Below are 27,443 nucleotides of genomic sequence, written 5' to 3'. Positions count from 1 at the left end.
TGCTAGAAGCATTTTCATCAATTTAACTTTTTTGTAGCACTTGAAAACGAACTACGGATACCCAACCGTACAGCAAATATCCAAAACACCAAAAAGTAGAGTTTTCAGGAGGCAGTAAAAGCGCTGGACACAGCAGGGACGACCTTGTTGTTGACTTAAGTTTTGAATATTTTTGTTGAGTTTAACTAGGAAATCATCAGGCCATGTATTTCACCTCTCTTTTCAAGGGTAATGAAATAAACAAGAACACAGTAACCAGAAACATGCATGAAGTTTCTCAACTGAGGGCGTGCACAGACTTGTCTGCGGGGGGGGGGGGGCTGAATTGAAGAAAGCTTTCTATTTTAAAAGGCAAATTTGAATATAACAGGTAACCTTACACCTATGGCTTTGGAATGAGTGAGTAGATTAGGCTTTTGCTTCGCCAGGTCATCCAAGGTGCGTGCAGCAGTTTCTTTTTTGCGCAGAGTAAAGCTGTAGCAGAAGTCAGGACACGGTAACACAGAGATGACTCCAATAATTTGATCATTCACAAACTGTGGCAACAACAAGCGAGTCCAGGCCATATGCTGAACTTCTTAATGACCCCTGGCTCTGTTTAGTTTTGTGTTTTTGAAGTGTGTTTATTTGTACTTGACTTCCTTTGTCTATATTTGCAGTCTGTTAGTTGTGCTTACACTTAAAACTATGAGCAAATAGTTGTGTTTTCACACATCCAGCATAAATAGCACAACATTTGAGGGAAGCGCGACAACATTTCCGCTCTGTTTTTGGTCCCCATCACATCCGGAGGGAAATGTCCGTCTCATTAGCGTCTAAATGTTCACCAAGCTAGTTGCTAATTATTATACATGCAGTGTGAAGCATAAAGAGGGCTTTAAAACCATTTATTCACCTGCTCACACAAATGCTACCACAGTAGTGAGAGTGGCTTTAAAGAGCACCTAGAAGAATGCTGTGCTGTGGATATGTACCTGCAGGATCAAAGTCTGGTACTTCTGAGGTTGAGGCTGTGTTCTCTTTCTAAGCTTTACTGGCAAAACACACAATCGTCCATAAGGAAGTATCACTCTTGTGCTTCAGCACTTTCTGCAAGAGATGAACTTTAAACTAGGTCATCTCATATCAACAACTCGGCCTCTTTCTAATAGAGCAGAGTCCATAGAAACCTCGGCTCCACCCAAAACAACTCGCCTAATCTCGTTCTGACCAGATGACACAAACAAAGATTTGGGGACACGTTTGGCGACCCCCTAAAATCATGTCCCACGATACTATTGGCAGAACAATTACACCGCTTCACCTTGTGTTTGTCGGTGCAGATAGGTGCTTCAGTAAGAATCTAAATGTCCAACAAAACAGCGGCCCCAACAACCTTAATAAACCAATCCTCTTGTAATTACTAAATGCCTTATAAAGAAAATAAAATGCTTAGAATTTGAAATCTCGAGCACAATGTGAAATTCTCTCTCTAGAGACTCTGGCTTTGTAAAACAAATCAGTTTAAGCACCACTGGAGCGCTGGTATTTAAAAACCTCCCATCCAGGAATTGACACAGTTCTGTCCCGTACACTGGCAGGCCGTGAGTTCCCTAATCGGAATTTTTTGGGCCTCTTTAATGCTGAGAGTTGCAGATGTTGCCTGGTATTAGGCTATGCTGCTGCTGATCAAAGCTGCGGAGAGTGAGCCCCTACTGGCCTGACTCTAATCCCTCCCCCCCCCCCCCCACCTCGCATGCATGTGGTCTGAACAAAAAAGGGAGTGCTTCCTCGCTTGGGGACAGTCAGCCTTCTTCATGACCCTTCAGAAGGGAGGAACCGTTTCACATCCTTTGCCTGTGAGCACCACAGACTCCTACCCTTTCCGAGGTTTCTGAGGTCCTGTCGGCAGGGGCATTTTGACGGGCAGCCGAGGGCTCGCCTGCTCCCAAGAGGCAAGAAAATCACTGCCCTTCCCTGCCCCCATTTCCAGATTACCCATCTGAGAATAGGCCTGCAGGCAGACAGGAGTGACACAGCAGCGTGGAATTGTTCAGCCTAGATTTAGCTGCTTACCGGAAAGCGATGAGAATTTCTATTGCATGCCCCTCTGTTTCTTTTTTTCTTATTTCCACAGGGAGCAGGGGCTAAACACAACTGTTCAAGTGTACACACTCGCAGAGATGACAAGAGAGAAAGAGTGCTTTTAAGTGTGCTACAGCTGCAGAAATATACCAACCAGAACTGCCTTTTATTAATCATTTTTACAGAGAATTAGGGGGACGGTCATTTATTTTTGGAGTGAAAAGCAATAGGCTTGGGAGAGATAAAGAGACATGAAAAGATAAATGGAAACTGTCAGATGGTGTGAGGGAGGAGGAGATGCGAGGAGAGATAGCAATCGGAGAGGGAGGGGGATCGATCATGAGAGAAATTGAGAGAGGGAGGAAGATTCCGCGCGAGAGGAGAGGTGGGTGGGAAGATGTCAGGCAAGAAGGCAATCTATATTAGACAGAAAACAGTTCCCCTGGCTTTAACTGTTACAAGCCGACACCGCCATCCACTCCTCTCGATGTCTGCATCAGCAGACACACGTGTGAATCCTCCTCCGGAGATATGCATATCCCGGCTCCTCGCTGATGCTGTGCGGCCACGTTTCATTTACGACCACTTGTTCACGTGTGGCTTGCACATGACGAGACATGAAATACATGATCTACTCTTTGATCGCTCACTTTTATCTCCACTGCACATAAACACCAGGGAATGCATACAAAACCTCACCGACACATGCATATTAGATTTGAGCTCTGGAACGTGTGAAATCTGATTACACAATTACATAATGACTCAGCAATAGGCCATTAAAAGGACCATTAGCTGTCAGGCCGTGACACGGATGTGAGAATGGATGAGGCAGCCTAGTGCCTCACTTCGGCAAAGTCCTGCAAGGAGTGTCAGCATGCATGGAGATGCTGCGGTGTGGGTAAGCTAATCCATGTTTTAACTACAACTGACACGTGAGTATTGCAATTCATAAATCCCCGGTGACTGGTGGAACATTATTTGAATAGCAAAATTCATTCAAACTAACCCACAGCGAGGGATGCTGGTGTTTTCACCAGGATAACCAATGAGCCATCCTGAACACCCAAAAAACAAAACAATGACAAAATCAGTGCAGACTGTTCTCCTTCTGCCTCTGAAAATGTTTTCATAGAGATGCGCAAGTGTGGGAGCAATCTGGCATGTTGACTGTACGCGGCTAGAGCGACGTGGCACAGACAAGACGAGAGAGTGAGTGAGCGGTTCTCTGCTTAATAGCTGCCACGGCCTGCTGGAGAAAGCTAGGAGCTTCATTAAGCCTTTAAACCCTGCAGAGTCCTTTAAGTCATCACGTCAGCAGCCGCTGCCTCCTCAGAGAGGGCCCGAGGTTACAGTGGAAGGATACAGTTCTGCATCGAGATTCCTCTGAGCTTTTAGAGTAATTGAACTATCACTGTCTTCTTAAAATGTTAACATCCAGTGCCTGCATGGAATACAGACATGATGTCAGGAGAGGCCAAACCTCCTCCATGATGACTGCTTTCTTTTAACTGTTTCTAATACTGACTAAAACATTGATACGAGTATGGCGGTAACAATTGCAAGCCATAATAAGCTCATTCATTTATGATGTCATTAAACAGTAAGGGTTGTGTTTATTTCAGAATTTTTGAAGAATGACGCTGTAGACTTAAACGAGGTGATGACAAGGTTTTAGCCTTAGAAATGTAAGATAGGCCCTACAGAAAAAATATGTTGTAAATAAGCACCTCAATGTAAGTATAAGACTAAAAATAATTTGGGAAAATAAATAAATAAATAATAAAAGTATAAAATACACTAAAAAGATGCACTTAATGCTAATGCTTAAGTATATTCCTACTATTGCAATATTTGTGATTTTTTTTTTTACACTTAATATGCAAAGATGATAAAGAATTTTCACTTTCCTCTTGCTCCGTAACATTCCATTTGATATTGTTTTCCACATGAACAAACCTTCTTCAGAGTTCACCTTGCTGGCAGATGCCGAAAAAGGAACATGAAAATTGCCTGAAAATTGGGTGCAACTTGTTGAAACTGTTATGGGCCCTGACTTTCCTTCACAGGAGTTTGAGCTATAAACCTGCAAAGGAGCTGAAAGGAACTAATAGCCTGATAGAGTCTGGGTCAGTATATGCGCAGGTAGTCATTAATTTTCCCCATAAAGATTTACAAGAATCTGCTTTTAAAAAGCACAACATTTCAACTTGAATAGGTCGAGATCACTGAACGCAGTGGGTATTGCTGAAGTGCATGGAAGAGAGTGTTAGTGAAGCTGAGTAGGCTAATGAATCTAAATTATTTAGTGTGCTGCTTTGGTTTGGTTAAGAACTCTGGGTCCTCGGCCTCCAGGGAAAACCCTTTGCCTGTGGGTGTTAGTATGCTATTTCCTTTTTTTTTTTTTTGCAACAAACACAAACTCACACACTCCAACATGTGTGTCAAGGCCAAGAGCAATCCTAGCAGGGGCAGCTTCATTACTTAGGGATGAGGATCTCCTGTCATAAGTGACACTGATCTCGACCCTGTTCTTAGGCAATCATATCATTGCTCTGACTCCTGTGTAAAATTAGAAAGAAACTGCTAAACCAAACTGTCTACTTTGTGTACTTTTATTTAAAGCTGAGGCATTTTGGGCCTCTCAGCAGCAGAATGTGCATGTATTGATTATATGAGTCTGTGCATGTTTTTTTTTTACTCTTTTCCTTTCTACTCAAACTCTAATAAAGCTGCCTCTGCACTACAAGAGGCTCCTGTGTGGGCAGCTATGAAAGGATCACTCGTCAGCTTGCCAAAGAGGACAGCGGCCCTTTGATCTAGGCAGCCTTCTGTACATGTGTGTGTGTGTGTGTGTATGTGTGTGTGTCTAGCGGGGCAAAGTGAGTTTCTCATCTGGCCTCTGCAGAGTCTGTGCACTCAAAGCATGACCTGAACTCTTCAAAGTCAAACCAGCCTCTGCATTGTCCAAAAGGATCTGGGGAGACACACCATGGCAACTCCTGGACTTAGCTGCCTCTTCCCATCATCCTCCTGCTTCCATAATCATGCTCAGTGCTGAGTACCTCGTCTGTCGCTCATATTAAAAACACGGCAACGGTTTAGAGGGTGCTCATACGTACAATCTTGACCCACAGTCAAATCTAACATGTCAATATAAACTTTAGATGCTGGACTTTCTGTATTAAAGACAGCTCTGCATGCACAGACATGCGGACAAAAAGGCCTTTAGTGTGACTGAGGTCTACAGTTGTGGCAGCTGCGCCTGAGAGTCAGCCAGCAAGTCAGCTGAGACGTTTCCCTATCTCTACTATCTGTTCAGGACCACCATTCACAGACAGCTCAACATGTGTCAGCATAGTGTGTGTTGTCCCCCCCCCCCCCCACAAACCTCCCCTGACCCCTTGCTCTGCTTCCTCCTTGGCATATGTGCCTGACATTCTAGACGAGCCGGCATACATTCCTCACATGCTTCCATCGTGTAAGGAAACGGGGGAAGAGCCGGGCCAGACATGTCACAAGAGCATGAGCGCTGCTTTGTCTTTACAGTGAATGCGTCTGTGTGATTGTGTGAAAGTGCTCTTCAGTGCCTTTCTCTGACGGACTGAATGAGAATTAGGCCCTCTGTGCAGGCTAAGTGTTGAGCGGTGTTATTGGCTGTGTGACGGGAGGGAGGGAACTGGGTGGAGGGAGCGCTCAGGTGACCAATGTTAAGCTGTCTCACATGGGATGTGAAGGCGTCACCCTCTGAGAGGCTTCAGGGTAACTTTAGCAGTCTTTAGCGGCCGCTGGTCAAGCTCAGCTGACCGCACAGCACTCGCTCAGCTGCATGAACGTCCACCCGCATGAGCCCCGGTGTGCATGCCTGCCAAATGATGCTATCTGAATGAAATCATTCTACCTCAAGCGAGCCAGGATTCAAGAGCAACAATAGGTCATGGAGCGCATGTGACTGTAAACGTGAGCCGGAGCACATGTGGCCATTTTCAGCTCGGTATTGAGTGACCTCTGGTTCAACAGCCTCTTAGGACAGGAAGCTGGAGAGTATTAGTGCCTCTCTAGTCTTGCTCAAACCCAACAAACAGTTTATCCTCAACTGTCCTCAGCAGACACTCTGACCAGCCCCCTCCCTCTCCTCATCTCAATTCATTTCCCTCAGCTGCGACAGCAATAGCGTACTAGTGATGGAGGCAGTGGCGTGGTGAAGAAAAGGGCTTCCTGCGCTTTAGAGGAGCACGTTAACCCAGCTTGGCAGGCATTTAGTTAGTGTGACAGTAGCCGTGCTGGATGCCAATAGGACAGGCACTGTGCAGCATCTCAATGACCAGAACTCACTGGGTCCACAGAGAGGGTTTATGGTCCTCCCACCCCTACTCTCGATCCACCCACAAAGGCATTCAGCCTTTTCATCAGGATGATAATGGGGCAAAAGCCGGAAAAAGGGCCCCATGTCTGTGCACCATAAGTTGTGGCGATGGCTTTGTGACGACGTCATGCATGTCCATGGGAGCACAGTGCGCTGCTGCGGTCCAACAAAGTCAGCCCAGGACAGAAGAAGGTCCCTGAGGCCAGGTAGATCTGGCAAAGCGGGAACCTTTAGGCCACGACCTCACTCTGAACCAATCATGCCATTACACAGTTAAACCTGAACATGGTGAACCATCACTAGGAAACACACTACCTAAATTGTTGCTGTTGCTGTTGCTGCATGACCCAGCAAAGGTCATCCTCTGCACTTAGCTTTGCCTGACGTGTGCCACAATAATATCAGTAACATCTTGACCTCATCTACTCAGTCCAACACTAAATTGGAAACGTAAAAATCTGGGCTCATGCTGCTAACTGTTTTGCAATGACCGGTGTTCAAATTCAGAAACCACCCACCTGTAAAAATGATATACTGTCTCAGCAAAACAGAAAATAAATTGCTGCTTGGCTCTAATATTACAATGTCACAGCTCTGCATGAATACGCCTGCCTCATTTTGTGATACAGGTTGACAACCTGTAACAAACACTGTCAACAATGAGACAAAAAAAAAAAAAAAAAAAGTGGGCCTAAACAAGTCAAAGAGTAAGTAGAAACCTAATCAGGTGAGAATGTGATCCTGTCTGAATGCATCACTGAACTTACCGGCATAAAAACGTAACAAGGAGCCAATTTCTGTGTTGAGCCCTTCCTCTTGAACTCTCCACGGGTCCTTAAATCCAAGCTTAAATAGAAAGTCATTCTGAATCTGCAGAGGCCTATCATCTGGGCTAAGTCTCCTGACAGCCTCGCCGTGCAGTTGAACATACAGCGTGGGGCTGGAGTCACAGAAATCTCCATTGTGATTGGTTATCAGCCCTGCTTTCACAGCACTCTGGCCACAGTCCGGATCTTGGATGTCAGGTGAATTACCTGTAGAACAGGCTCTTGACAATGAGCCTGCGCTACTGCTGGGTGGCAAGTTGCCCAGACTGTGCGGGTTGAGTCTGTTATCTGGCCCCATATTGTTTGTCATGTTGTTTATATGCTCTATGTTGCAGTGCTTGTAGTTGGCAGTGACAGCAGCGATCCCGTTTGTGTGATGTTGGGAGATGGGGTCCATGCTCGTGTTTGAGGCAGGACAGTCCAGCTCCAGTTCGTCTGAGGAGCTGCCATACATGTCGTGGCCCTCTGTGGCACTATCAAACGAGGGGCTGAGGATGGAGGCCTCCGTACCTAGGACCATGTCGTCGCTGAGGGAGTCCCTGTGCTCGCTGAGCCGGGCCCCAGAGCTCAGATCATCAAATGCACTGCTCTCCACGTCCGAGCCAGAATTTAATCCATAGCTGTCCACACCGTTCCTGTGCTCCGAGTCGTCATCATTGGGGGTATCCATGTTAGAGTTAGAGTTTAGATCTGACAGAGAGCAGGTAATGTTGTCTTGTGACTCTGATTCAGGGCTGAAAAGTTTTCCACCAACGTCCTGTTGCTTTTGCCTCTCATCTGCATTCTCCATGAGCAGCAGCCTCAACCTGTCACTCGGATGGCCCCTTAATTCCGAAGACTCCAGGTGATTCAGGTGGTTGCATTTCATACTGGAGCCTTCACTCACTTTGCAGTGGTTATCGTTATATTCATACTTCACGTTGCAGTTGCCATTTTGGTCAGTCTTGGGGTTATCTTTAGAAAAAATGCGCATCACGGAGCTCGACTTGCTGCAGAGTTTGCTCAGACGGAGCGCCACCTCGCCGGCCGTGGTGTCCATAGTGCAAAGAACCGGTCGGGGATACGAGGGCGTGAGTTTATCGTGGACATGCACGGAGCCCCGGTGGAGGTCTGCTCGAACCCACTCGCGGTCTGCGGGCTGCAGCTGCATGTTCTGCCGGTGCTTGAGCAGAGTTTTCCGATCCAGACTCCGGGTGTGCAGAGACGCAGAGGACAGGGCCGAGTTCATCTTCGCGCTGCGGGCGGCGGTGACAGCCGAGGCGGCGGTGGCTGCAGCTGCGGCGGCGGAGAGATTCCTCTTCAAGCGCCGCCGTCTCAACAGGAGGGAGCTGGAGTTGTTGGACGAGCCCCGGCCATTAGACGCCGCGGTTCGGTTTGACGCACTTGAGCCCGTTGTCGAGGCGGAATGAGGCAGGCTATTCCCGTTCTTCGCCTCGACGCGGGAGGGAGCCGAATGTCCACCGCCATCGTCCTCCGGAGTCCCCCGGGCGACAGGCAGTCCGTTGGGCTTCTTCATTAACTTGGTCGCGCCTCCATCCGACGCGCCATCAGCAGCAGCAGCAGCAGCAGCAGCAGCAGCAGCAGCCTGCACACTTTCCATCTCTGCCAATGAAAAGTCCCCCACACTAAATAAATAACGGTGCGCACTTGGTTACACCTACAACATCTACATTTAAAAGCCTGAATACGTGCCCACCGTGGTAAATGTCCGCCAAATGGGCGGTGTTGCCGACTTATCCCACTAGTAGTCATTCACTTCTTGCCTTCCTTTTCCCCGTCGGAGTCTCCTCCGCTGCTCCAGTAAAAAAAAAAAAAAACATTTTACCGATTCAGTTCACTGGGAAGAGGCTCGTCGCGCGGGGACATATCAGGGCGGAGACGTGACTGTGCGTCCCATTTAGAGCGAAACACAGTGCTGGAATATGAAATGAACGTCGGCCGACCTCCTACGCAAATACCGACTGTTATATATTCATGAGGAGGACACAAGATGGGGGTCGCTAACAACAACGCGTTGCATCGTGGGAAGTGTATTCCGCCATTCGGCCTTCTGCTGGTACCCACTGCTGGGGAAGAAAACGTGTCCTGACTTCATTTCCCAAGTGCGCCTTCTTCCGGTTCAGTCAAGTGAGGCGGTGAACAGATGAGAGGCGTAAACATAGCTCCTATAAATTGTTTGGTGTTGCCGCTTCTTGAAGTGCGTTCCCTTACACGCTGTAGTGTTTCAAAATCTTTAACTATGGGTGTCGTATAGTGAAGCAATGCTGTGTCACACCCAGCCCGTCTAATAGTCAACTGTTGAATATAAGTGAAACTCTGGACATAAATAAGTCCAACTGTGGATTTCTCCCTTAGTCAGTCTTCTCTAGAAACTTTTGCTCTGGAAAATTAATCCTCTCTGTTGGTCTGTTTTTTTTGGGGTTTTTTTAAGACTAGTGGTGACTAGGCAAATAACTTCAGCACCATCTCATCAGGACGCCATTTCACAAGGCAGAATAGCCCGACTAAGTCTGCATGCTTTTATTTTGTAGTATTTCTCGCCATCTAGTGGAGAGAACCTTAAAACCCTGACTTTAACCAATAGTCTGCAGTCATTGATACATACCACGCCCACCAATACGTCATCGGTACATGTTCCGCCCACACTTGTAATTTCTACAAGTTCTGCCCACTACAATCTTCTAAATGTGATCCTGCAAGGAAGTGTGGGTTGGTTAACTTTAGTTCGCCATCTATTTTTATTGAGTTATTTTGACGAACAAAGTTAAGTAGCCTACATATGTCATTAACGTTACCAATGATGTACATTTATTTGGGGTTGATATAAAAAATAAAGGCCTTATGTCTTAACTTCTGTATTCAGTAAAATTATAAAGTTTATTTTCTTATTACAGCATAAAGAAATAGAAGTATGTTTTATCGTCTGAAAGACTAAATTAGAACATAAGAAGTAAAATTTACGAATGAATGTCGTTTAGTTTCATTTTGTCTAGACATGTAATTATAGCCTATTACAAAATTTAAAATGATCATAGACCTCATATAGTCTAATACACAGGTATTTCAAATACATGTCCATGACTTTTCCAAATCTTTCTGGTTTAAATCATTTTTTGAGGCATTAAACAAAGGCAACGCTTTTCATTTAAATTCACTCAACAAATGAACTGAGAACATTTTTATTTATGATACATGATTCAGAAAGTGCCTCCAAACATATTAAAGCTGTAGTATCCTCCAAGGCGTATAGAAGAAGCCCTGCAGTTTAAGCAGATGGTTGGATGGAGCTGAGAGTAAATAAGAAAAAAAACATTTTCATACTCAAAATTTCATCAAAAATACAAAAAATTATGCAATCTAAGCGTGTAATAAACCCAAATAATTTCAGTAAGATGACATAATTCTCTATGAATATTTAACCATAAGTTGAATGTCACATATCATACTTATTTAAACTAACACTTTTTACAAAGTGTACAACTTTTACTATTGTGACAGTTGGTGATTAAATAAAATAAATAGCCTATTGTTTAAATAAAATAAACATTGTTCGCTTTAAAAGAAAGTTTATCAACTCTGGTTGTGATATAATCCTGTGTTACTTGTATGAGTGACTTAAATGCTTATATTTAATAAAATACAAGTTGTCTAAGGAAAATACTCTTACTTGTCTGTGTGTCTTTCAAACGTTTGACCACAACTTCCGGGTTTTTTTGGCGGCAAAACCATAGTTTTTGACATCTCGCGTGGTTCTCTGCTGAGATTCGGACAGGTAGGCTACATGTTCCGCCCCTCTCTCGCAGCCCGCAGACAGACCCCTCTCACTTTATCCCTAACCTGTTTTGGACAACATGGTTTTGGAACAAACACAAGTTTATTTCTGACATGTCATATTGTGTGTTTCTTTTGTCTCTGGAAGGCTGCGTAGGCCTTTATAACGTTGCATGGACCTTTGTGACTGCAAGATGTGGTGCAAAATGTTTCAGATTTTACATCCAGTATATTTTTCATTAAAAGTTCCAGTGTGTTAACTTAACTTGATCCCTTACCAGTGATCTAAGCTAAATGTAAAAGGCTAGCTAATTTAACATAATGCTACTTGGACAAAATAGTCGACCTAAATAAGGTAAGCTGTAGGATTGAGGTGTATCTCGATGTCTATTAGTGCATCTGTTTCACCAAATTCCAATAGAATTTGCTCCATAAATTGATTCTTTTGGTTACAACAAATAATGCTGAGTCAGGATATTAATTGGTAATTTGAGTGGCCTAAATAGGCTAATAGCCTACTGTTCTAATCTTTAAGGCATTTTTTTAAGGTTAATCTTTTGAGTTTTTTTTTTTAACAGTGATAACACATACCTTTAGTATTATACAGCAGAAGCCTTTAAACATCAGAATCAAATATATCCAGAGGGCCGAGGGCACCTTGTCCCCCAATTTGGATTAATTGAATATTCCACTTCTAATTCTAGTAAGCAAAAGTTCCATCAACATACAAATGCAAAACCTCAATCTTTATATGTTTATAACAGGTTCAGACAACATCCTGGTCATCTTATTACATTGAACCATGTGTTTTAGTGCTTCTTTAACTTTTTAAAATCACTTATTTTTTACATCTTCATAAATGAGCAGATGAAAATGTGAGACTGATTTGCAGTGTCACACAGTTTACCCTTTAAGGCCCCATCTGTCCCTGTAATGCAACAATACTATTGCATTCATTCTCTCAATATCTGAGCCTCATGTGTTTCACCTCTGCTTCCTGAAAAAGCTACCTTTAGGCCTTACAGGGAAATAAGTTAAATGGGAAATAAAGCACTGAATCATAGTATAAGCTTAACTTCACATTGGCCAAAAAACCTAACATTCATGTCTAAATGACAGAAACAGTAAATTAAGTAAAATTACAAGGCATGGATTGTAGAGATTCTTTTAAATAAAATATCATTCAAACAATGCACTGCATTCAGAAATGGAATTTAATTGGCATGATGTTTCCTGTACACGGTACTCTGTATTTCAAAAATGAAAGAAAAAAAAAAAAAGAAATGAAAAAAGAAACACTTTCAAAATTCATTCAGCTGCTCCTCTAACATGAAAAAGGGAAAAACGATTATTGCTGAATTCATGTTCCTTGATTCCAGCAAAAATGGGGAAACCTCATGCTCAGACCAGAGGCTCAGGTTTATGTCTCGGAGCTGAAATTAAAACTGGAGCAGATTTGTCTAAATGTATTACTATTACACTATTTTACTGCACATATAGATGGGACATTTCAGTTAGGTGGCATGATGCTGGAATCAGACAGAAAGCTGGTTCTTACACAAAGAAACCTCATCTTTTTCAAAGTCTCCAGGATAGGATCACCCCATCAATTTCTGATTCAAATAAAGGATCAATCTGTGCATTGATTTTGAGGAGGTGCTCCAAACATAATCCAAAATATTTCACATAAAAACTATTAAGTGCACAAAAAGTACTATATTCTCATTTGTCCGTAACAGATGGAGACATTGAAAATAAAGGAAAGCTTGTTTTCAATGCAGATACATGTTGTAGTGGGAGGCCGACAGCCTTTCGCCTGTACTCCCTTTACTCATCTGACAAACATGAATTTCATATTGCAACTTCAAAAGTAAAACAGTAAAAAAATAATGAAAATATTCTGTGTACATAAAGCTTATGAGCATTGGAATACTGGTGTAGTATCAGTGATCAGGTGACAAGAGCTTTAAAGTGAAGAAAACAAAGTGGTCACAGTTCAGAAATCCAACATTATTTTACACCTGTAGGCCCTGATCTTAAAACAGTGGCCACTGTAAAGCCAAACTCTTCTCAGTGCAAAAAAAATAAATAAAAAATCCTGACCTCAGTGAATTCACCAAAAATCTGTACTTGTGTCAGAATTCATCATCAGGTTCAGTCATAATTTCTAGATTGAATCAAGTGTTGTCGAATGAGTCTGTAAGCTGTTAAAGAGGCAGATTCTTTTGGTGGCTCAGTCAAGAAAAATGCAAGAAAAAGTCCTCATGGAAAAAAAAGACTATTCTAAAAGAAAATCAAAACCCTGAAGTGAGTCGTATAGTGTATAAGCACAGTTAAAAAATGGTGGGAAGTACACCTGTAGTTTTCTCTACAAAAAACAGATATTGCTTGTTGAAAAGCTTATAATGTCACGAGTATAAAAGTAAAGTATAATACAATGCAGAGATCATTCAACGCAGCGCTGAAACACAATTAAATGTATTACATAACAACATGGTGAGCCAGCTCTTGGTCATTTGTTTAAAAACAAAAAAATCTCACAAACCAAAGAGCTAGAACATTTAAAATCATGAAACCAATTATAAATGATCAAAGCGGTTCTATCAAAAACTAAATCATAAAAAAATGATCAGTGTTGCACAAACTGGAACCAGAATATCTCTGGCAGCTGCAATTGTTTTTTTTTTTTACATTAAAATGTATAAGATTGTGACTTTGTCAAGCATGATTCATCTTTGAAAGTAACTTTCTTCCTTATTATAAACAAAATGTACATTTGGAGAGAGCTCACGACTCTCAAATTCACAGTTAAGCATTTAAGATGTCAACATTGTCGGTACAGTGAGAATTGCACATAATGAGGGAAGAGGAGAAGTCAGGACTACACAGAGTAATGACAAAGAGGGGACTCTAGGGGGTGCTATAGCCTAGGAAAAAGCAGAGGAAAACAATATTGCACGGTTTCTAATGTTAGACCCCATATTTGAAGCTGTATCCTAAGTCCCAGCAGGTGCAGTAGAGGCGGATCCTTTGCTGATATCAGTGAGCTAAGAACAGTCAACACTGCATCCAAGTGCAGTTTTGGGCGAGAGGAGTCTGGAGTAACAGCATTATAAGGAAGAGGGGATAAAAACGTGTCCACTGAGACACGTCCTCTGGTGTTAATGATGTGCCAACAGCTTTCCTCAGTAAATGTTGACAATGTCAATCAATTGCAAAAAACAAAAACTAACCCTCCTGCTGTCTGACAGCCACAGAACTGAGCGCCCGCATTGAGAGCTCAGCAGGGAGGTTTGACGAGACAGTCGAGGGGCGATGTTCCAAAATAGGGGCATTGTGAATCAACTGGAGTCAGTATGTGCTACTTCCGTCGATGGAGTAGTGGGCGTCTGCATCTTGTACCGACTAAGTTGTTTTGGGTCTTGGAAAAAAAAATAAAAGGCATTTCAGAAGACATGGCCTTATTGTAGAAACGGGCACCATTTTTACTGTCCAGCACTTAAGGTTCTCAGTGGAGGAGCGGTGGGATCGGTCCGGCACTGCTCCAGACAGTGATGGTCTACTATGGTCTGTGAAACCTAAAAAGACGGAACAGGAATAGAATCGTATCAGAAACATTTCATCGCATTTCATCATCTCGTCTAAAATTAGCTGCCAAAACCTGCTGCAGCCTGTGAATAGCTCCAGTAGTGTATGAACAGCAGAGTGGATTAAAGAGGAGTGATGTCATAACATTGTCTTTAAAACATCCAGTTTTTTTTATTTTGGCCATCACAACTATTTTGGTTGACAGGCTGCTCTGGTGATTACTTCCATCATGTCAATTACAGGAAGCTACGGCCATTTTACCATCTGGTTCCATAAAATCAAACTACTTTTTGCAAACAGTGGAGCTTCTTAGATATAATTTATTTCTAGGCACTCTTTGGGGACCAACTGAAAACTGCTCCGCAACCCACTTTTGTGTCCCGACCGACCAATTTAAGAACCGCGGGTCTTTGGTATGAACTGGCAACAGAGCGGCACGACTTGAACCTCCATGTTACCTGGTTAAATGGCGACTTGACTCATGCACTTCCATCTCGTTGCTCTTGAAATCGTTGAGTTCCTTCCGTATGGCTGCCTGCAGAGAACAAACAAGAAGGAAATTTGAGAAAAATAGCTGCAGAGGCTTAGTGCTCAGAAAGAAAAAAAAAAAACACAGCCTCTAAGCTCTGACTCTACCGCCTTTTAGCATGCTTCATGCATCATTTACGCTTATCTGGAGGCCATGAATGATTCTGCTGAATTCTCTCTCACACACACACACACACACACACACACACAACAAGAGCTCTGAATTTTCTCCTCTTGAGACATCTAAGAGCATTACCAATAACACACAATCTGTTGCTCATCTAGTCGGGTAGTCGGCTTTTGGTTTTTAAACTGTAATGAAGTAGAGATGTGTGGATTTACATAGATTAAAAACACACAGAAAAAGCCATTGAAATAATGTTTGGACCAAAACAGTGTACTGTGCAGCGTATTTGTGCGTTAGAAGCTGCCAGTCTGCGGATTAAAGGCTCAAGATAATACACCCATTTTCAGTGTGAAATAGGACTACAAATCACAGAAAACACTGAGAATAAAACAAGCAGTGCTTTGAGTCGTTCAGCAGGGGGACAGGTTGGTCTGATCTCTTCTAGGACTCTTGACTTTGTGGCTGTTTTCTTTTATAAAGCAGAATTTATTTTTAACGTGGATTGAGCCACATGGTGAAAAAATATAACTAAAATAAATCTAATATAAATGACAGATTACTGGAGATGTTCTCCATTTTTAAAGACGTTTAGTCATTTATTATAAAATGATCTGCTGCATTACATGTTTAATTGAACCATTAATCACAGGCTACCATGCATTTTTTATAGGCTGACACCTTGCAAACTGAAATGAGTCAGCATAGTAAACACTGAACAGTCATTTGCTTTGTGCTGCTTCTCCACTGTTTTGCAGTTCAATGTAATTAGACAGATGTGCCACAATTACTCAGCTGAAGAGCTTCTGTTCTGTGGATAAATAAAATATATATATTTTTAAGCCTTTAAAAGTCACAGCAAGGATTAACCCACGTCCAGTATTAGCCGGGACTTCCCGTATTTTCAACTAATTTAGTTTGTTCCCTGCGGGACGCCCCCCTGTCCCATATACTGTATTGTTGTTATTTCCTTTTAATCACTAGAGGACACGTTACTTATCCTAGATCAGATCTGACACAGGCAGTAGCCAATCATGCACTCATCATGTCCATCAAGTGACACCTGTCGTCCAATCACAGCCCTCCTCATATGCATCAGTTATACCTACAGTATCAAAAGCACTAAATACAGCTGAATTAAGACTTCCAGCTACAACAAGCGATGGCAAGCAAATCATGGCTTTTGCCGGTAAGCGGCGACTCAACAAAAGCCTTCTCCACTTTATGTCGGGAATTTCTTTTATAGGCCAAGTAATGCACCATCATGTCACCATAACACAAAGCTAATATACAGTAACTTTTTTGTCATTGTGCCTGTATTTGGTCCTATTTACAGTACAAGAAAAGCGCCACCATGAGGGCAAACAGAGACACACAACATGCTGTCACTTGCGTCAAGCTAATTGTTAGCATTTTAACAGAAGGTGGAAGCTCATCTTATATCTGACATTTTGATCCAACAGCATTGTTAAAAACCAATAGTTTGGAGAAAACATGCAGTCCAGTGATTATTTAAATTACATGAATGAATTTTAATATACTCAAAAGATTCCATGGATGCATTTAATGGTTAACAAAACTTTTAATCTAACCATCTTTTTTTTTTTTTTCTGGGACGGTCTTGGGAGCACAAAGTAAAGCTCCTTTCCATTCATGATGTCATACACATTCATGTTTGGGACCATGCCCAGTGAATCATGTCTGTGAGTGGTGAGTGTCTTTCCCAAAGGCCGAATGATTGCAGAGATATTGGAAATTAGGATGAGTCAAAGTTCCATTAAATTAAAAAGTGTACTCTGTTGTTTTTAAGAACCTTTCATCCCCTCAAGCATGTAATGCGTGTCAGCAGCACAGCCAGGTGATATCATTTGTTTATGCCATTTAGCATGACTCAAGGGGGGGCGTCTCCAGCCTTGGGGGAAAATGTTCTGCGACAGGAGAGCAAACAATATTCAAATCTGTTCACAACTGTAGAAGCCGTTCTGCAGCGGAGGGGTCCTGAGGCTCTGCTCGTCCGATTACTCTCTTATGTAAGGGGGAGCTGTTGCATAATCAAAACGCTGAATCCCTGTGATTTCCACATGAGTGCTTCTCAGGTGTGTTCAGAACTCTGCATCATCAAAGCACAGGAAACAGCATCGCAGCTCTGGAAAACCAAGAACTCATTAAAAGTCAGAGGCTTGGGCCGCTGGGCAGTGAGCAGCAGGACGGCTCCAGGCTTTTTTTTTTTTTTTTACTCACAAACAGGAAGCAAAACAGTTCAGGTGGAACTTGTTTTGACAAAGAGTCGGGAACACATCCTCCTATAGTTACTCTCCTGCTTCACAGGTTACGTCATATCAAATGCAGAAGGGGGAAGGGGATGGCTTTTGAGATTATTAAAAGATTATTTCAATTTGACTGTTAGATTAGGGGAGTGATACTGGCCTTGTCAGCGGCTGTTAGCCGGGTCCAGGGCTTATCCGCCCGCCTGTCATAGTCCTGGGCATCCGATACCTCCACGTAGTCACTGAACCGGATGAGAATCTTGGCCTGTCTCAGCTCTTCTACAGTTGGCCTCTGGCTGAGCTGAAATAGCAGAAGAAGGGGAAAAAAAAGAGTTAGACAAGAGAAAAGTGGGCAAAGTATTACTAGTCACTGTCACGGTTAGCAGCTCGTCAGGATTTGCATATATTAAAGTCATTATAGATGGATTAGGAAACAAGACTTGCAGATCCAGTATATCTTTAGCAGGTGCATCAGAGTTCAATATCTCACTGCTGTGGCATTCAGGACATTTATTGAATCAGTGCTTCTATTGAATATTTAAGTTCTGGCAAAACCTCTGTGACAAAACGATAAGACACTGCAGTATATGAATACCAGCGGTTATTTTTTTAGAAACAGTGACACCATCACAGAATGTGTTTTTTTTCTATCCAGCTAAATCTTCCCTTAACTTATCGTGATCAAAATTGTTAACAGAATCCCTAACAAGACAAATGAAATCTGTCCATATGAAATTAAAACTGTGAGAATTTGGGGTTTCATACATCACAGCAGGAAAACTTTCCAAACCAAGCGATTCTGATATACACTTGGGAAAATAAACGTGTTCCATATATTTCATATTGGATCAGGTGTTTTTGCACATGTAATTGTGTATCTGTGTATGTGTATGTGTGTGTGTGTGTGTGTGTGTGTGTGTGTGTATTTGTTAGGAAAGGGATTTTGATAAAGTTACAAAATTGCAGGTTGGTTACCTGCTGTGCACTGTTCCATGCATTCTGGATATACAGTACACATTGAGCATTTTGCTGTTTGATTGGAAAGCTTTAAAGTGACTTTAGTGTACACAAAAAAAGCAAATATGTACACATTCATTCCTTGCTGTGATATTTTTTATTTGTTTTGAGTAGCATGTCAGCAAGAGAGGAGAATGTGTTGTAATCTAAAAGAAAGTGTTAGGAACACGCTCAACACCTCCCCCATGGGGTCCAAGGATTTGGCAGCCAACTTGCTAAAGGGGCCAAGGGCAACAAGGACATCAGTGTACCCTGGGGCAGACCTGAGAACTACAATACAAAGGGCCTGTAACGGGCAAGATTCTCACTTCGCCACACACGAGTCACAGTGTTTGTGCATCCTGGCCAACAATTTACCCCCCCCCCCCCGACATTCTCGGCGATGGAGCGTGGGTAAGCATGTTTGGTGCTAAAATTAGGACTCACCTTTCGTGTTAGCCTTCGCTTGATCTCCCTCTTTTCCTCCATCTCCTCTTGTTCATTGCGAGCTGCAGAGAATGAAAAGATGACTACATGCACATACAAACAGTGGACTGCATGTAAAATATTAAGACATTTCTGAAAGGGGGGGAAAAAAACAACTCATTTGCATAATATGGCTCATTAGATGTGCACTAAAACTGGGTAAGTTTCTTAACGCCTAAAATAGTTTCCATCATTGGCTGTTTAATACTATTAGGAATGGGTATCAGGGGAAAAAAAGATCGCTTTGTTCTTTTCTTCAAGTTGTCCCAGGGCTTTTTTTTTTCCATGTTTGCGATCAAGTGATTAACCTATTTAAGAATTTTACAAGTCTGAAATGCTGATTACTTTCGCTTACTTGCGTCTCCCCAAAAACTCATCCATGCATTGTTCAACACATTGAAAGTCATTGAATCCCCCCAGCACAGAGGAACACATGAAACACGAGTAAACAAGGTGCATATTGGGACAATGCTTCCTGTTAGTTAAAGGCTTCTGCACTCACACGGCATCTGTGCTCGTGTATAACATGTACTGTATCTGTAGTACTACTCGTATTTTTAGATTCCCGGCAGTACCTCTCTCTCTCTCCAGACAACAAGGCCCTGTTTGTTTTAACCTTGCTACTGTATGTACGTGTGAGTGATAGGGAAGACTTGACTAGTCACTCAAAATTCCTCAGACTTTGTTTTTTTGTTTTTTTTTTCCTCCTGTGCTCTGCCAATCACGTAGGAGCCTCTAGGAGAGCAGGAACTTGTTGGTAAATCAGCCTTTGATGTGAGTGCTGCAAAGTCCCAGGCAACAGAACTGCTTCTCTCTGACACCGTCTGTGTTTGAGCTAAGAAAGCAGTCTCCCTGGACAGGACTCCTCGGGGAGGCCTGCTGCCTGCTTGCCGCAGATGAAAAAGCAGCCCAAGGAGGAATAAAAAATAAAATAAAAAAAAGTGAGAGATGTATGCCACAAGCTTTCACAGAACTGGGCCTCTCAAATCACCACTGCTGCACTGTGTGAAGGTTGCATGCCAATATGGTCTTGCGCTTCTATGATGAACTTACTGGGTAATGTTTCTGGCTGTTTTTAAACTATGAAGTTTTTGTTTAATTGTTTACACACACAAGTTACTTAAATGATGATGTTATATATTAAAGTTAAAGTCACTCACGTTTGAGGATGTTCCTCTGTTCCAGCTCCTCCGCTGTTGGTCTCTGACTCAAGCGCCTGGCAAGAAAAAAGCATAGGACTTGATCAATGACGGTTTTCATCTCTGTGGATCTGACAGCAGTCTGGATCTGCTCAACCCTGTAAGCTTCTGTACACCGGATGAGATCTGTTTGCTGAGATTGGCCTTTCTAATCTCATCCTGTGTCCCCCTCTTTCTTCACACAGTGAGGGAACAGTCAAGACACCAAATCTCAAAGTACGGCTCTCCGCCCCCCAGTATGGCCTGAGCATTATATCAGCATCATGCTGACAAGAGTGCAGCTGCTGTAAACAAACATGCACCGACTAGAAAACACACATCTACATGGACGCTTCCTTCTATACAGTCTCTATACCGGCCAGCTTTTTTAAAAAGCAGAACCTTCATTAAATTAGTGCATGTGCTGTGCAATATTAATACGAGAGAAACAAGTATAGTGTGGTTATATAAAGAGTTACACAATGTTTAATCAACTGGATAAAAACATAATCATTTCTAAGCTTCACTAATAGGTTGTTTGAGTCTTACAAATGTTGAAATGACTGTTTGCTATGTAAAATGTGTCCCTCATGATAACAAACCCAAATCATTTGGTCGGATTCAAACCCACTGCGAGAAGGACTACAGTCCCTGTACATGAGCCGCTCAACATAACAGTGAGGCCAATCCCATGCTAAGTTAAAAATAAATGGAAGTGGTTTAAGGACTCTTAATATAATTCAAAAGAGAGCTTATATTTGTACATGGTTATGGTGAATGGACTTGAGCTTGTGTAGCGCTTTTCTATTCTTCTGATTTTTTTTCACTGCAGGTCACACCTACCCATTCACACATTGATGGCAGAGGCTGCTACTCTATGTACAGTGTCCACAGTAATTACTAATCCCATTCTTACAAATTCACACGCTGAAGACGAAGCAGTGGGAGCAACTTGTGGTTAAGTGTCTTGCCCAAGGACCCATTGGACATGCGTCTGCAGCAGCTGGGGATCAAACAAACAACCTTCCAGATTTGAGACGAGCGACTCTACCACCTGATCCACAGCCGCCTCACGCCCAACCCTGTGTCCCAGAAACGTATCTCTATAGAAAAGGTAAGTTCTAAAATTATGCCTGCATAGACAACTGTTACTAGAACAATAGTATATATCAATAATATCTTTAAGTTGTGTTAATAGCTTGTTTTGAAACTTCAAACTGGTTGGAGTAAAAAAAACATCTTTCTTTTTTTAGCTGCATCAACAAAATTTTAAATTGGGGGCAAATTTAAACTGAACTTTTTGCTGTTTCTTGTCCCTTTGAGAAGTATTTGTTGAACAGCAGTTATTAAATACGTAAGCTCCACTCTCTCGTTGCTGTTTTTGTGGTCTCTGCTGGTTTCCATGACGCCTCACAATGAAAACAAGATTCCAGGAGATCAAAACGCCCAGCCAAGACAAGTCTAGCACATGACTCCATTGTAAAACCATTACATGCACGAATTAAGCAAACAAGATACACTGTGTTCATCGTTTAGAGGATTCCAGGCAGATTTTTTTTTTACAAGCCATCTCCCCCTTTTTTTTTTTTTTTTTTTTATAGATTTCCATGCTAAGCTAGGCTACCTGTCCTGGCCTTAGATTCATATTTAATCGACAGTTATTAGAGCTCTATTTGTCATTTAAGTAACTCACAGCAAGAAGGAAAATCCCTCCTTGTCAGCAAATGTCAAACTTCTAGAGGCAGGAATTACATTTCAACATATTGAAGCGTGCAATCAAAAATAAAAAGCCAAAGATGGAAGTTTTAATTAACTTTCATGCTAATAATAAATCATATTACAATCGTTATATCTGTCAAAAAAAAAAGCTAAAATAGGATTTTTTTTTTTTTGGGCCCAATCATGGAGCTCTATTTTGGGCAACATCCATCTGCTGATGAAGATGTGACATGATCAAAAGCTGTAGAAGAACCTCGGCGTATAAACTGAATCTCTGATGTTAAGTTTTAAGAATACAGATAAAAAGGTTTACTAAATAGGTAGGTTGAGGTGTCCTGAAAAGACAATATCTTTATCAATTCTGACAATGAAGGCCGCACGGCTCCTGGCATAAAATCATCAGATGACACTGTGCAAAGGACACTGTGACAGAGCTTTCTGGTGAGATGACAACTAAGCAGGCAGGCCTTCTGGGAACACGCGCTGTGTTCCAATCACAGTGGGGAATAGACACTTGAGTGCCAAAATCTCTTGATAACACTGCATCCATTCTCCTGCAACCATATTTCCAACATCAACTTTCCAGGCCTTCATTGTTTTAACCTTATGCTTGTCAGCCATGTCCTTTATCATTACATCATTACATCCCCTTCATGCAGACAGGGAAGTCGTGTTCAAAGCACCGAGTAGACACAAAATTAGGCCTGCGATCAGTTGTGGGGGAAGAAAAAAAACCATGATGTCATTTGATGTGCTCAGTAAGAATAGCTCACATTCATGTTGTGAACATATGAATACAAAGTCCTGTGATTTGGATGCGCTGTACCACCGTACAGTGCTTTGTGTGTGTATTCTGCTGGTATGAAGTGGCTTGCGTGGTTCTGCTGTGTGGAGGAGTTGGGTGGAGATAGCTTGGCACATGCATCACCGTGGTGATTCAGTCAGCGAGGGAGGAAGTCAGGCAGGAGGAAGAAAGAGTAGAGAGAGAGAGAGATACAGAGATGACAACAGAAGAGAAAAGAGAATGGCGAGAAGGGGGGGGGGGGGGGGGGGGGGGTGTGATGCATTGCTGAAATTAGGTCAGCTCCATTTTCAGCACCTCACTTTAACGAGATAAAGCGGTTCTCCTTATCGGATGTTGAGAAGGAAGAAATTAAAGGATATTAAAGTGATTTGAGAGAGAAAAAAAAAAGTGTCACATTTGCATCAGATTTTGACGAAGCCGCCGTTCTATCATCCAGGAAAACAGGCCACCGCCGGCTCACAGTACGCAAGAGAAAACGCTCAGTTCCGCTGAGAAAAAAAAGACGCTATGTTCCAGCAGCTATTGTTGAGTTGGCAATGGCAGCCATCAACCAGACTTTCCGAAAATATTTGGCCCATCAATTGTGCACGTGTGTAAATGTTTTCTGGTCTGTTTTTAGAAAAATTTATGTATGCGCCGTGCAACGCGTCTCACCTGGTGAGCTTGGTGCCTATCTGCTGCCTGGACTCCAGCCTCTCCTCATCGGTCTGCATGGGCAGGATGTTTTTCTCCTCCAGCTCTCTTTTGGATGGACGGTTACTCAGCTTGATGGCCAAAGAGTCTTTCCTGAGCACCTTCTGAGCCAGGGTACCTAAACACAAACATCATAATCAAACATTACAGGACAACAAGCCGGAGGGAAAGAAAAATAGGCATCATTTACCCAAAACCTTTTTGGATGTTTTTTCTGCTTTTTCAACTGTAGTTTTTTTATTGAAGTGTACTTATCATACCTTGAATTTAGACTGCACAATTAGATATGTGTTTAAATAAAACTCAAAAGTGTGTTTGTTCATAATGAAGTGGACAATTTTCAATTCACTAACATTTTTCAAACACTAAATCCTTAAATGCCCCCCCCCCCCCCAGACTGCTACAACTATTAATATCTGCCTTACATCTATGACCATGACTATAAATAATAAAGTGAATCTTAGAGCTGCTCAACTTCAACTTATATAATTAACACAATCCTTTCTCCCTGTATCATCATTACAGTTAGTATTGTTAATATTAGACTGATCAGTAGATTGTCGCACTTAGCAGTTACTGCGAATACTACACCTACTTTTACCATCATTACCAACATTGTAGCTAGAAATCTTATTCATTGTTCTTTTTTTTTGGTTTCTTGTTGCTCTGTTTTCTAACCATCTCTACCTTTCTTCACAGTTACCAAGCCCAACACAGTTTCTGCAGATTGTTCAACACGAGTCTGGTTCATCTCGAGGTTTCTGCCACACTGTAGCCAAATGCTGCTTACTGCTGTGCTCATGGTGGATTATTGTTGGTTCTTTGTAAATAATAATAATCATTTAAAATATAATATATCAAAGAGTAGCATCTTTTGGGCTGCAGGTAGCCTAGTGGTTACGCCGTGCACCCCACGTACAGAGGCTATAGTGCTCGTTGCAGTGGCTGTGGGTTCAAATCCGACCTCTGCCCTTTGCTGCATGTCATCCCCCACTCTCTCCTCCAAACATTTCCTGTCTCTATTCAGCTGTCCTATCAAAATATGGCAAAAATTGCCCAATATATCTTTTTTTATTCTGAAAAAAAAAAGAGTACAGCCTTTAGTTTTACTTGCTCTTTTTGTTAAGTGTCTCCTGCAAAATGTGTTGTGAATTGGTGCAATAAATAAATAATAAAGATTGATTGATTTTGATAAGATTGAAATACCATTGTTGTAGTTTAAATCAAGACATATTGACTGATATTAAATATAATTTTGAATACTTTGCACTGTTCATTCAATGTTAACACATACACACAGATTTAAAAAACAATCTTCTCAATCAAGATCCCTGTGACTTTAAATATTACTCATACTTCTAAAGCGCCTTAAAATTATGAAGTGGCATATTGAACGATTCCATCACACATGGCCAATCACCACCTTTAAAGAAAACTTCAATATGCTACCATCATGTAAAAAAAAAAAAAAAAAGGACAGAAAAGCACAGCTTTTCACACTTCAGCAGTTTTTGCCAAGCAGTTTCCATGGATGACAGCATGCTTCTGGATACACTTCTGTGAACTTCATTTTGGCCCAGCTTTGAAGGTCAAACCACATCCGAGTTCCAGGAGCCTCCGAGTGAAGCTAGCACTACTGTTTGTCTGTCGATCAGGATGAGTCAAGCGAATGTGTCATCATATCTGTAAACGTGATCCTCAGCACCAAAACAGACAAAGACAGCTCTTCTGCCGGAGCACACTATTCTGTGTCTTAGGTTTTTGGTTTTTAACGTCTTGCTACAGATAGATCTGGAGAATCCAAAGAAAGACATATTACAGGTCTTTGTTTATACATTAAGAGATAAAAATAGACAAAATCCATTGACTCAAAAATTAACCTTTGTCTTCACAACTCAAACCTCTACTCTGACATTAATGTGTTCTGTAATTTTCATCTGCTTCATGCCTCTGTTTATTGGATCATATTTAACTAATATGTAGAAAGATTGAAAAAGGGTCCGGGTGACCATTTATTCCTTAGTTACTTTTGGCTGTGACTTTTTAAGGCTAAAAATGCTAACACTTTTTTTACATACCCATCATTCTGAAATGTTCATGGCGGTGTATGATGGCCATTTTCACATACCGGTTCCTCTTTGTGAACTTAACACATGCTTCTAATTTTTTATTGTCAATACATACACTTCATCTGAATGTGTGCAACCAGCTGCCCCTCACTTGTAAATATGGAGTCGTCGTCTTCATCGTCGTCCTCGTCATCATCCACGTCGTCGTCCTCGTCCTTGTACATGCTGGGCAGATCTTCGTAGTCGGACTCGTTGGGCATGTTCTCCTTGTCGTCCTCGTAGTCGATGATCACAGACGGCACTTCCCTTCGGTCCAATTGAATACAATGACCGCCACCGTGCAATGCAGAGCTGATGGAAGGAAAACGAGATGCATTCGGTCATTCTATCTGGAATAAATATGGCTATATGAATAATACAGAAAATCAAACAAATGCAGTCTGACTCAAGTGTACATATTATACCTGCATCATGATAGAAAATTGTACGATGTGCAATGATTTTAATAGTTTCAATAGAAAAATCAAGTTAATCATGTTAGTGTTTTTAAACCACAAAAGTGGCACCAATTAATCTGAGGTTAGATGAGAGTTCGCTGGATCTTGCTCTGAAAGCATCAACATGTTGCTGAAGCATGGACATTAAACATGGGCATCCATCAAACATGCACATTCTGAATGAGAGAAATGTTCTTCTTTAAAACATGTTTTTTATTGCAATAAATCCAGGCTTTTGCAATGTGTTTATTGCAAAAGCTGATATTGTGATAACGATTCCATTCGAACTCATTGATCAGCCCTAAGCCATACCATTTGGCCTTGTTAAGAAGATGAGCCTGACCTCACCACAAACAGTGAAGGCAAAAATACAGTTTACATCGAAAAACCTCACATCCTAAGCGGAGCCTTACATCATCTTTTTTTTTTTCAAAAAGGATATATTGTGTATGACATGAAGTATTACCTCAATCCTCCAAAACCTTCTTAGTGCATATAACAGAAGTGATTTAAAACAATAAAGGGGCCTCTGGTACATAGTCTAATGATGGCTTAGTGGGATTTTAATCCAACTATAGAGGAAGGGGAGATATAAAACACCATCTGAATGAAACTCGAGTACACCAAGCCTGAATACACCACAAGAAAAACATTTTTTGAAGTCCTACGCAATGCAATGCAACCCTCTGAACTACACAGAGGGAAAGAGTAACCGATTACACAACATGCATTATTCAAAACAAGGTGACAGAAATAAACCTCACTCTCAACAGACATTAAATGCAAACATTAACCAGTGAATTATATGACTGATTAATGGATCACAGTCTAGCTTGAGCGCCTTATGATGATAAGCTACTGTTATGTAACCATTTTCAAGCTTTCAGACTAATTGTGAGCAATGTCAGGGCCATTATTTCCTTATCCCTACCCAAATGGCTTTGGTGAAATTAAGAGCTCAGAATGAAGGAGGTTACATAATGTCCAATCCACTATCCTGTCCCTTTTCTCCAAACATGAAGAAATACAGCTCTTGTAAAGAGCAGCTGGTCGTGTTATGTCAGGCAAACTGCTGGAGGGACGCCTACTCCATGAGCCTGTGCCCACACATACACACAGTTACTTCAAAATTAGGCCATGTTGCCCTGTGAGGCAGTGTGCTTATTTAGACCTGTACAACGGTGCAGCGTGGCAGGATGCGACCTCAATAAGAACGGGACATTTTTAAGTGTGACAAGTAGCTGAAAACACAAACCTAATAAACAGGCTGCACAAGGCTAATTATACTTTTTTGTTATCGATAACTCTGCTTAGTGCTGTTCTGGCAACAGCTTTTGCTCACAATTGATGAATTTGATGTTAATCGGCTAAGCTCAGGAAAATGAGAAAAAACAACACTTTACTGTCCGTTAACACGGAAATGTGACTTGCATAATTCATTTCCGTGCTGAGGAATTTAATTGAC

The 27,443-nt window shown here is 41.9% G+C and overlaps 2 protein-coding genes across 3 annotated transcripts in view; both read right to left on the bottom strand.

Moving 5' to 3' along the window:
* phlpp1 (PH domain and leucine rich repeat protein phosphatase 1) overlaps window positions 1-9,211 on the bottom strand; it is a 46,196-nt gene extending 36,985 nt beyond the window's left edge. Inside the window, exon 1 of the mRNA XM_061044795.1 lies at window positions 7,198-9,211. Within this exon, the coding sequence (XP_060900778.1) occupies window positions 7,198-8,857 (1,660 nt within the window). The 5' untranslated portion in view covers window positions 8,858-9,211. The remainder of the gene's footprint in view (window positions 1-7,197) is intronic.
* A 3,017-nt stretch (window positions 9,212-12,228) lies between these two features.
* The window catches only part of LOC132979199 (phosphatase and actin regulator 1-like), a 65,551-nt gene continuing 50,336 nt past the window's right edge, over window positions 12,229-27,443 (bottom strand). For both annotated transcript variants that reach the window (XM_061044793.1, XM_061044792.1), the window contains exons 6-12: window positions 25,633-25,832; window positions 23,374-23,530; window positions 20,178-20,233; window positions 18,979-19,040; window positions 17,692-17,836; window positions 15,075-15,147; window positions 12,229-14,606 (exon numbers count right to left, since the gene is read on the bottom strand). In XM_061044793.1, the coding sequence (XP_060900776.1) occupies window positions 14,591-14,606; window positions 15,075-15,147; window positions 17,692-17,836; window positions 18,979-19,040; window positions 20,178-20,233; window positions 23,374-23,530; window positions 25,633-25,832 (709 nt within the window). In that variant the 3' untranslated portion in view covers window positions 12,229-14,590. The remainder of the gene's footprint in view (window positions 14,607-15,074; window positions 15,148-17,691; window positions 17,837-18,978; window positions 19,041-20,177; window positions 20,234-23,373; window positions 23,531-25,632; window positions 25,833-27,443) is intronic.

The sequence above is a fragment of the Labrus mixtus genome, chromosome 8 (assembly GCF_963584025.1).
Source record: "Labrus mixtus chromosome 8, fLabMix1.1, whole genome shotgun sequence".
NCBI classification, from domain to species: Eukaryota; Metazoa; Chordata; class Actinopteri; order Labriformes; family Labridae; genus Labrus; species Labrus mixtus.
This window is presented reverse-complemented; position numbering and strand designations above follow the sequence as displayed.